This window comes from Benincasa hispida, chromosome 10, assembly GCF_027475165.1.
Source record: "Benincasa hispida cultivar pf3 chromosome 10, pf3_genome.v1.1, whole genome shotgun sequence".
In the NCBI taxonomy this organism is placed as follows: domain Eukaryota; kingdom Viridiplantae; phylum Streptophyta; class Magnoliopsida; order Cucurbitales; family Cucurbitaceae; genus Benincasa; species Benincasa hispida.
The window spans coordinates 42,337,764-42,349,121 of NC_143487.1; the positions used below are offsets into that span (position 1 = coordinate 42,337,764).

General features: G+C 35.7%; 1 protein-coding gene across 1 annotated transcript; it reads left to right on the forward strand.

Annotated features, from left to right (window-relative positions):
• The first annotated feature begins 1,013 nt into the window (after positions 1-1,013).
• On the forward strand, positions 1,014-10,422 carry LOC120088231 (disease resistance protein Roq1-like). The gene is made up of 4 exons (XM_039045385.2): positions 1,014-1,684; positions 1,953-3,063; positions 3,559-3,840; positions 9,784-10,422. Exons 1-4 carry the CDS (start codon positions 1,212-1,214, stop codon positions 9,892-9,894), a joined length of 1,977 nt encoding a protein of 658 aa, XP_038901313.1. The 5' UTR covers positions 1,014-1,211; the 3' UTR covers positions 9,895-10,422.
• The last annotated feature ends 936 nt before the right edge of the window (positions 10,423-11,358 follow it).

Genomic DNA, 11,358 nt, shown 5'->3' on the forward strand with positions numbered 1-11,358 from the left:
GGCATGATGTACAAGTGAGCTACGTGCAGATATTAGGGGTGTTTAAAAAATTCAATGATACGAAAAAACCTATCAACCCAATCCAACCTATACGGTTTGAGTTGGGTTCATTGGTTCATGGGTTCACCTAATATAACCCAAACCAACCCGAATTTATTATTAATTTTAAAATATATTATTTTGTTACTTATAACACAATTATTTATACATATATTGATTTTAATTTTATTTAATTCCAATATTTTTTTAATAATTTATTCTTCAATAACTCTTAAAAGTAGTTTCTTTGCACTTTAGAAAGAAAATTTGAACTATATAAATGGAATTGAGTAGTTAATCTTAATTCAATATATGAAAATAATTAAATTAGATTTTTACATATTTACGTTTTGCTTCTTTTTAGAACAAAATTTTAAATAAATGACTCGATTAACTCGAACCAACCTAACCCAAATATTTCTTGGATTGTGTTCATTTTTTAATAAGAGTTATTTGGATTGAAGGTTAGGTCTAAAAAGTCTTTCAACCCAACCTAACTCAACCCATGAACACCCCTAGTAGACATATTATCCTTTTATTTTATTTGGGGTTGGCTGCTGCATTTGAAATAAAAAAGCCCAACATATACAATATTATTGTCAACCGTAGCCTCATATAAAAAGAACACGTTGCAAATATAGCAATCAGATTCAAGGTGTTACTAAAAATAATATAATATAAAAAAAGTACAGATATAACAAAATTTAGATCCAGCTCTAAGTGTGATAGACCTATTGTCGGTAGGAGTGACAGACCATCTCACTTGTAGAAGTCTACCAGCGGTATAGTCTAAGACTTTGCTATATTTGCAATTTTTTAAATATTGCTATATACTTAATTATTATCTCTAAAAATGCTACTAATTACAATCACCCAATAGAAATAATTAGATACATCAATATCAATACACACCCAATTGTCAAATTAAAAATTAGTTCATGAATATGTAGATGCAAAATTCAAAGCTTCAATTTGCACATGATTTGAGTGCTGTCTTAATCATTACCAATTTCGTAGAACCTCCCCAAAACAAGAAGTCCTCTTTGAGCAATTCTTTGAAGAAGACTCGATCAAGTCTTCCACTCCTTCCTCGTTGTGATGATTTCTGGGTGCTATATATGAGCCCCGCATAGCACAAGAATTGGTGGTATTATATTGGTTGCAAAATTGTGATGGATTCTTCAATCTTTTCTTGGTCATATGATGTGTTTCTAAGTTTTAGAGGTGAGGATACTCGCAAGTCATTTACGGGTCATCTCTATGAAGCTTTGGTGCAGGTTGGAATCAATACCTTTAGAGACACCGAGGAGCTTAAGAGAGGAACAGAAATTTCACAAGAACTTTGTGAAGCAATCAAGGGGTCAAGGTTTTTTCTTGTAGTTTTTTCCGAAAATTATGCATCTTCTAGTTGGTGTTTGGATGAGGTTGTTCAAATTATGAACTGTGTGGAGAGTGGTAAAGGGCAGATGGTTTGGCCAGTGTTTTATCATGTGGATCCTTCTCAAGTTAGAAAACAAAAAGGTACTTTTGGAGAACCATTCATTTTACAGAAAGAGAGATTCAAGGAAGACTTGAAAAGGGTAGAGAGATGGAGAGAAGCTCTAACTAAAGTCGCCAATTTATCGGGGACGCATTTGGATAACAGGTAACATTATTAGATAAAATGGGATCCTCAACATGCGAATTCTTTAATATGATTTATCGTTGATAAACCTTGAGATCTAAATTTTGGTGTATTTACAAACTATTTTACATTGTGTGCTATATTTGTTAATACTTTGAGTCTGATTACTGTACTTGCAACAACCACGATAAAAATTGTGAGATCCTTTCATTTTTTTCAATAACATTGTAATTTTCTGTTCTTTATTACCCTTTTATATATCCCACTATCTATTCTGATTTTGATGTAGGTCGTCTGACGAGCCTACTATTATAAAGGAAATTGTTCAAGAGATATGGATTAAGCTTAACAAGACACTCTTAATAGTTGCCAAGAATCCAGTTGGGATTGGTTCTCATATTGAAAAACTAAAGTCCACATTAGATATAGAGTCCAATGATGTTCGGATGATTGGAATTTATGGGCTTGGTGGAATAGGAAAGACAACCATTGCAAAAGCTATTTATAATTGTATTGCACATCGCTTTGAAGCCTGCACTTTTCTTCCTAATATAAAAGAAAAATGCAAATTCTCAAGGGATGATGAGTTAACTCAATTGCAAGAATCACTCCTTGAAGACATCTTGTTGATTAAAATCCATAGGTCGATAAAATTTTCTGACAAAGGAAGTAATATGTTGAGGGATAGACTAAGAAACAAGAAGGTGCTTGTTGTTCTTGACGATGTGGATCATTCAAACCAATTAGAAAAACTTACAGGACATTTGAGTTGGTTTGGTTCGGGAAGTAGGATCATCATAACAACTAGAGATTTGCATCTTTTAAATAAACACAACATTAAGTGGACCTACAAGGTTGATGAATTAAATCATAGAGAAGCACTTGAGCTATTTTGTTGGAATGCATTTAACAATCCTGTTCCTGATGTGAGTTTTGAAGAGCTTTCAAATGTTGCCGTTAAACATGCAGATGGACTTCCTCTTGCTCTTGAGGTGGTGGGTGCTTCTCTATGCAATTGTAGTAAACTTGAATGGGAAAGCCAATTGAAGAAGTTGAAAAAGATTCCAAATCAGGATGTTCACAATAAACTTAAACTAAGTTTTGATGGACTTGGAGAACTTGAGAAGGCAATTTTTCTAGATATTGCATGCTTCTTTAGAGGGTATAGCACAGAAGATGTGAACTCTTTTTTCGATGTTTGTGATTTCTACCCTCATTATGGAATTGGAGTGCTTATTAAGAAATCTCTTATATATATTGATCGCGATACATTCGAAATGCATGACTTGATTCAACTAATGGGTAGAGAGATCGTTCGTCAAGAATCTCCTTCAGATCCTGGAAGACGTAGTAGATTGTGGTATCACCAAGATGTCCTTCAAATACTACAAGAAAATGAGGTATGATCTATTCCTAGCCTCTCACTGAGATCTATAGAAAAATTGTGACATGACATTACAGAACATTGATAAGTTTAAAAACAAAATGTGTATTAAGAATATATCTTCGCCCATCTTTTTACGAGAGTGTTTATAGTTAATAAGGTTTAGGAAATCTAAAAGATGTATGGTTGTGAAGATGAAGTTTTTTGATAAATGTGTAAAAGAGAAAAAGAAGGGAAGATGAAGTTTCTAGATAAATACGTAAAACTTCAATAGCGAACACTATTAAAATTAGTGAAGTTTAGTTATTTAACACTAATTTATAAAGTCAATGGGCGAAACACCTATGGTATGTTTAAAAAGGTCTATGCTTTCCATTTATATATAATACTATCAATAACTTCAAGTGTAAGACGCATATACGTTATCGATAATTAAAGAAGTTTTGATTCTTTAGCTATATATATATATATATATGTATATATATTGAGTGCGTTCTTTTGTGTTTTTCAGGGAACAAAAAAGGTTGAAGGGATAGTTCTAGAAATCCCCAAAGCAGAAGAAGAAGTGTGGTTGCATGCTAAAGCCTTTTCAAGAATGAAAAAATTGAGATCGCTTATAATACGTAATAATGTCAATGTTATTGGGACTCCTCGATACCTTTCTAACGAATTAAGATGGTTTGAATGTCGTCGTTCTTCATCCTCTCTGGTACCATCTACCTTTCATCCAACAAAACTTGTTTTATTGGGTACCTCACATTATCCTATTCAGCAACTCAGACATAATCTCAAGGTATGCCATTATTGCTTTCATCTCTTCATTTATGAACTGTGTAACTATATCTATATTACTCAGTAATTATCGATAATTCAGTAATTACAAAGTTAATAGTAATAAGTAACACTTTTAAGATTAATAATTAAGTATATAACAACAATTTTGAAGTATTATAAATTTAGTAAAATTTATTAGTGATAAATTCTATCGCTAAGCTAGTAGACTCTTATTAGTAATAGACTCTATCACTTATAGACTCCTATTAGAGATATGATCTATTGTTGATACACTCTGAGAGCTTAATATAAATTTTGTTATATTTGCAAATTATTTTACATTGTGCTATATTAGCTAATACTTTAGTCTGATTGCTATATTTGTAATCACCTCTAATAACAATAGCAATACTACTAAGTTTTGAGAGTTACATCATGCTATATTTGTTAATACTTTGAGTCTGATTGCTATATTTACAATCACCCCTAATAACATAGCAATACAGCTAAGTTTTGAAAGGTTTCGATAAGTGTATTAATTGGTTCAAAATGTTGGAAAAAACCTCTAGTTTTACACCATGGACAAGTAAAAAGTTAATTAAAAATTCAAAACAAAACAAAAACAAAAACGATTGGAATGCCTTAAATCCATTATCTAACTCTCTAAATGATCAAGTATGAGGTCTCCCTGATGGATCAGCAAATTGGGGTCAGGGGCAATGTCCCAAATACTTGTTTGACAGTATTTTAGAAGTATAAAGCAGTTAAAGTTTAGAAAATTGTGAAACGTTGACCGAAGTTGGCGATATATCGTTAATGCCAAATCTGATCAGATTAGAAATCATGAACTGCTTTAACCTTGAGTCTTTTTCGAATGTGGGTCTGAAATCAAAGACTCTTCAGCAGCTTCATCTTAAATCTTGCTGCAACCTGAAGAAGTTCCCTGACATTGTTGAAGAAATGGAATACCTTCGAATACTTAGTTTACAAGAAACTGGTGTAACAGAGCTACCTAAATCAATGGAAAAACTAAGTGGTCTTCGGCATCTAGACTTGAGGTTGTGTGAGGACTTAGTGCATCTTCCAAGTAGCATCTATGTGCTTAAAATGCTTTCAGCTATTACATTGACTAAGTGCTTCAAGCTACAGCAATTTCCACAGCCTTTAAACTCCATTAATTCTAGTTTATATGGAGATGATCATGGTATTCAAGATTTGAGCATTTATCTTGACCGTTTTATTTGGTCTTTCAATTTTGAGAATAGTAGCATTTTGGAATTGGATTTCATCATGGCTTTCAATTGCTTCCACTCGTTGAACCATTTGTACTTAAGTGGGAGAAACATCAAGAGACTCCCTACAGGGATGAGCAAATTTAAGCATCTTCGATCCATCCATTGTAATAATTCCAAATTTCTTGAACATATTTCAGATATTCCACCACGTATCGAAACATTAGATGCAACTGGGTGTGATTCCTTGTCAAGGTTTGATGCTAAAAGATTTTTTGACATAGACAAACTCTTTACAGATGCTTACTACTTATGCCAAAATTAGACAGAAGTATTCTTTTATCAGATTAGTTTTTAATTTCTTCCCTCACTAAACCATGACTTTTCAATCTCAACGTTTTGGTATAATATTTTATGAACATATATGCATATTGTTAAAAAAGAGAACAGGGAAGAGAAAAACAACAGGATTACGTGGAAACCCTAGTGTAGGGAGAAAAACCACGATATAAAGTCTTTTTCTTATTTGTTTTAAAACTGATACTCTAAATACACAGAGACTCATTGTATAAATAGACAGTAAGGAACCCTAGGGGTCTTACACAATTACATAAATGCCCTTAGGTTAAAAAACTTATTTCCAACACTCCCCCTCAAGTTGGTGCATAGATATCAACAAGCCCCAACTTGCTTACACAATAATTAAAAATTTTATCTCAATAACCCTTTTGTAAGTACATTAGCAACTTGTTGACTCGAAGGAATATAAGGGATGCATATGTTTCCACTGTCCAACCTCTCCTTAATATAGTGTCTATCTATCTCCACATGTTTAGTTCTGTCATGTTAAACTGGGTTGTTTGAAATACTGATGGCGGCTTTATTATTACAAAATAATTTCATTGGAAGCTCATTATCTTGCTGGAGATCTGATAATACTTTCTTCAACCAAATTTCTTCACAAATCCCTAGATTCATGGCCCGATACTCTGCCTCAGCACTACTTCTAGCAACAACTCCTTGTTTTTTACTTCTCCAGGTGACTAGATTTCCCCAGACAAACGTACAATGTCCAGACATAGATCTTCTATCAATAACAGACCCTGTCCAGTCAGAATCAGTGTAAGCTTCAACAAATTGTTTATCAGTTTTCCTGAAAATTAGGCCTTTACCAGGAGTTCCTTTCAGATACCGAAGAATACGTTCAACTGCTATCATATGATTCTCACAAGGAGCTTGCATGAACTGACTCACAACACTTACTGCATAAGAAATATCTGGTCTTGTGTGAGACAAGTATATCAACTTCCCAACTAACCGCTGACACCTTTCTTTATTGACAGGAATTCCATCATTCTTATTACTGATTTTCACAATGTATTCTACTGGCGTGTCAACAGGTTTACACCCAGTCATACCTGTTTCCTTTAGCAAGTCCAGTGTATACTTTCGTTGAGCAACTAATATACCCTCTTTTGAGCAAGCCACTTTCATTCCCAGAAAGTATCTTAGTTTCCTGAGGTCTTTAATTTCAAACTCTCTAGCCATCTCTATTTTTAGTCTTGTGACTTCTACATCATCATCCCCAGATAAAACAATATCATCAACATAGACAATAATAACACTATTTTCCCTGATGTTGATCTTCTTACAAAAAGAGTGTGATCGGAATGTCCTTGAACATATCTCTGTGCTTTACAAACGTCGTGAACCTGTCAAACCAGGTCCTTGGAGACTGTTTCAATCCGTATAGTGATTTCCTTAATCTACACACTTTATTTTTAAATTGACTCTCAAACCCAGGAGGGGAACTCATATAGACTTCCTCCTCAAGTTTCCCGTACAAAAATGCATTTTTAACATCAAGCTGGTGTAGGGGCCAATCTTTATTCACAACTATTGACAGAAGCACTCGGATCATAGGACATAAATAACTTTAAGGAACTTGTAAGATGATCAGTAGCCCCTGAATCCACAATCCAAGGTTTCTTACCATTCAAACTAATTAGGCTGAAAGAAGGAAAATTACCTGACTGTGCAATTGCACTCACCCCAACTGTTTTTACCGTCACTAGGAGATTTCTTCTGAGTTTGGTCATCTACTGAATCACTTGCCAGGGCATAATTAGATTTGTCATGAGACTGTCGTCGCCTGCTATTTGGGGGCTTCCCGTGTAATTTCCAACATTGATCCTTTGTATGCCAAAGCTTTTAACAATGTTCACAAACGGGAGGAGGTTTTTTATCACCATCAGTATTAGACGGCTTGGCAAGGAAAACGGCTGCGTCAGTAGTTGAGGTGGTATTATTCATGGCATACGACTGATCTTCTTCCAGCCGTATTTCATAACAGACTTCTCAAAGTGAACGAATCGGGCGCTGGCCCAAGATCTGACTACAAAACCCATCAAACTTTGGATTTAATCCAGCCAAAAACACATAAACACAATCTGCTTCCTCAATCTTCAAATATTAGGCCCCATCCTGTGGACAATTCCAGACAATTTCTCTACACAAGTCCATTTCTTGCCATAGCATCAACAATTTGTTAAAATAAGAGGTAACATCCATAGACCCTTGTTTGGATTCATGAACCTGTTTATGGAGTGTATATAACCGAGAAGTATTCTATCGTTTAGAATATAGATCTTGTGTCGCCTCCCAGATATCCTTTACTGTGGTAGCATATAATAGCGGTCTTCTTATCTAGGGTTCCATACTGTTCACCAAGACAGGCCGTAGCAATGAATCTTCTCCTTTCCAAATTTGTTCTTGTGGATCACCTGGGGCCGACTTTGGAATTTTCCTTGTCAAATATCCAAACTTGTGGCACCCTTCCAAGGCCATCCGGATCGATTGAGACCAAGAAAAATAGTTCTGGCCATTTAATTTTTCTCTGACGATAAATCCTGCAGTATTACCAACCAACCAGATAAGTAGGAAACGTTAGGCACAATAGGTAATGAGTTTACCGGATTTTCTGAATAAATCGGTTGAGGATTTGCACTGAACATTGTTTCCAATCAGAAATCTGCTATTGCAGGTAAGCCAACCGCTGTCTCACATCGTTTGGGTAACGAACTGAACCACAATTGAATGGAACAGGTGCTGGTTGCTCGAGACCTCGGCTGTTGGATGTCAAAAAATCATCGGGTCTGCTGTTGAAGGAAACTGGATCACCGGGTCAGGCTGGATGGGCTGAAAATGGATTAGTTGGTGCAAAAAACTGGACAGATGAGTTTTCGGGTCGGGCATGGGTTGGATTGGATCGGGTCAGGCATGGGTCGAAATTAAGGGCTAAGCTTTCGAGTCAGGTCAGGCGTGGGTCGAATCGCTGGTCGAAATTGAGGGCTCTGTTCTTGGGTCGGGCCTGACGTGGATCGGATCGGATCGGGTCGGAATTAAAATCTCCGACTGGTCTGCTTGGGTTCAACTCGAACCAGTCCGGTTTACTCCAAACCGGTACTAAACCTAATCAGATCACACTTCTGCTCTTCGCCCCTGATACTTCTCCCTCTACCCTGATCATGACCGCCGGTGATCAACCCCTCCTCGTGGCCAGTTTATGCTTCACGTCTGAGACCGCCGGTGACTCTACCATGATCGTGATAGCTCTGATCGACGGTCAACCCCTCCTCGCGGTCAGTTTGTTCTTCACGTCTGAGACCGTCGGCGACTCTGCCATGATCGTGATAGCTCCGATCATGAATCAATGGTTCTTCGCGGCCGGCTCTAGCTCCAATCGGATTCTGACTGGTTTCGGAATGGTGATACCCAGTTGGCTGAAGGCGATTTTCCAAGGATTGTACCTGAACGACAGATATTCATTCCGGTAGGGCATCCTGAAAAAATTCCTTTACTGCTGCTCGGATTGCCGTTCTCATGTCAAAACTTGAAGACCCATCAATAGAGGAGGATTGAGGTCGATTCTCTTTCATAACGGCTAGGTTTTCGTCACCGTGCTCTGATACCATGTTAAAAAAGAGAATAGGGAAGAGAAAAACAACAGGATTATGTGGAAACCCTAGTGTAGGGAGAAAAACCACGATATAAAGTCTTTTTCTTATTTGTTTTAAAACTGATACTTTAAATACATAGGGACTCATTGTATAAATAGACAGTAGGGAATCCTAGGGGTCTTACACAATTACATAAATGCCCTTAGGTTAAAAACCCTATTTCCAACACATATATGTTTTTCCCCTTATATGTCCCATTTCTTATATATAACGTTGAGGATTCCATATTGAAAAAATCAAAGGGATCTCACACTCTTTAAAAGATAGATGGGTTATTCCTCACATTACCAATTGATTTTGAGATATAACTCCATATTATCTCTAGTAAATAAGGGGAATTGAGGAAGTGAGGAGAGAATCAAAATTTCCATTCTTCTTAACCTTTTTTTTAATTAAAATGATGGGGAAAATTACATTTAAACACTTGATGGGAGTGTGGTCAGTGGAAGCATGTATACATAATAAAGGAGTAGAGAATTAGACACTGAGAGGTAGATAAAAATTTTGCATCTGCAAATATTTTGGGTTTGATTATTATATATTGCAACTATTTTATATATAGTTGGTGTTTATTTTTAAAAAAAAAAATGAAAAAAGAAAAAAAAGTGTGATTTTACTTAACAATACTAAGTGCCAAAAGCATCTCAAACTGAAGTCTATTGGGTGAATGTATATGTAGTTGAATATAATCCTTGATTATGCATGTGGCAGGGTATCTACAATGGCATCTTGTTCAATTACAGCTACCTGGAAATGAGATTCCTAATTCATTTAGCGGTAGCAGAGGCGGCTCTCTCTCGCTTCAATTGCCATTGGATGTGAAGAAACATGTTGTAGGGATAATGTTTTGTGTTGTTTACAATATGAAGAACTGTAGCGGCTATTTCCGTTTTCAGATTAACTGTATCGATGTCCACGGGACATATCCTTTGTCTGGTGAATCAGATCATTTGTACATTTCTTATGTTGAGAAAATCTCAACAATGGGTGGTTTGGATAGAGTATTGAGAGAAGATACAAGTCATTTTGATGTTACAGTTCTTCAATTTAGAACAGACCATGACGATGATGATCAACGGCCATCACGGGTGGAAATATTCGAAATTCGTTTGATATTTGATGATCAAACATCTTTTTCTACTACAAATGAGTGTTTGGAACTAATGAGGGTGTAAGAAAGAACTGCATTATTCTTTCATGTCTTCTTTCTTTTTTCTTTTATTGGGTAAATAATGGACTTATTCTAATAGTTCATTGATGAAATTCTATGGTCGCCTGTATTATTTCAAATTATTGTCCACCCTGTTTGGTGTTAGATTTACTTAGTTTGTTTGGATTTTTCATATACAAAATCTCTTGTTTATCTTCTCCTAATATTCAAAAATCTTTCTTGTATATATTCTTGTGTCCACCCTTCTATAAAATGGATATTAACATTTCACATAAAACATTGAATGAAATCTTTTTGAAAATCAAAATTGCTTGAAACTTATCTTTACATAAAACATTGAATGAAATCGGATGAAAAGTAAAAGAAGAGAAAGAGAAGAGAGACACACAACAGTTTACGTGGAAAACCCTATAACAAGGAGAAAAACCTACGATATAGAGTGTTTCTTATTAATTTTTTGATACAAACAATACAGGGAGACTACACATATAAATAGAACAGTAGGAAACCTTAGGGCACTGGTAAAAGACAAAAAGCCCCTAAGAGAAACTCCCCTATTTTAAACACTCCCCTCAAGTTGGGGCATAGAATCAGTAAGACTAAACTTGCTAACACAAAAATCAAAATTTTATCTGAGAAGATCTTTTGTGAGAACATTTGTGATTTGTTGACTGGAGGGAATGTAGGTAATACAAACTTTGCCACTGTCTAACCTTTCTCTGATGAAATGTATATCAATTTCCACATGTTTTGTTCTGTCATGCTACATTGGATTGTTTGCGATGCTTATTGTGGCTTTATTGTCACAATAGAGTTTCAACAGGAGATTATTGTCTTGATTGAGATTCGTTAGAACCTTTTTCAACAAGATCTCTTCACATATTCCTAGACTTATGGCCCTGTACTATGCCTCCACACTACTTATGGAAACAACCCCTTGTTTCTTACTCCTCCAAGTAACGAGATTATCCCACATGAAGGTACAATACCTAGATGTTGACATTCTGTCCATAACAGAACTTGCCTAATCAGCGTTCGTGTAAGCCTCAATGGACCATTTATCAAACTTCCTGAACATCAATCCCTTACCGGGAGTAGTTTTCGAATATCTCAGG

What these genes read in the sequence shown, in the direction of transcription:
- LOC120088231 (XM_039045385.2), top strand. Translation starts at nt 1,212, where the DNA reads ATGGATTCTTCAATCTTTTCTTGGTCATATGATGTGTTTCTAAGTTTT. An exon ending in GGGACGCATTTGGATAACAG is followed by an intron (nt 1,685 to 1,952) that starts GTAACATTATTA and finishes ATTTTGATGTAG; the next exon opens with GTCGTCTGACGAGCCTACTA. An exon ending in AACTCAGACATAATCTCAAG is followed by an intron (nt 3,841 to 9,783) that starts GTATGCCATTAT and finishes TGCATGTGGCAG; the next exon opens with GGTATCTACAATGGCATCTT.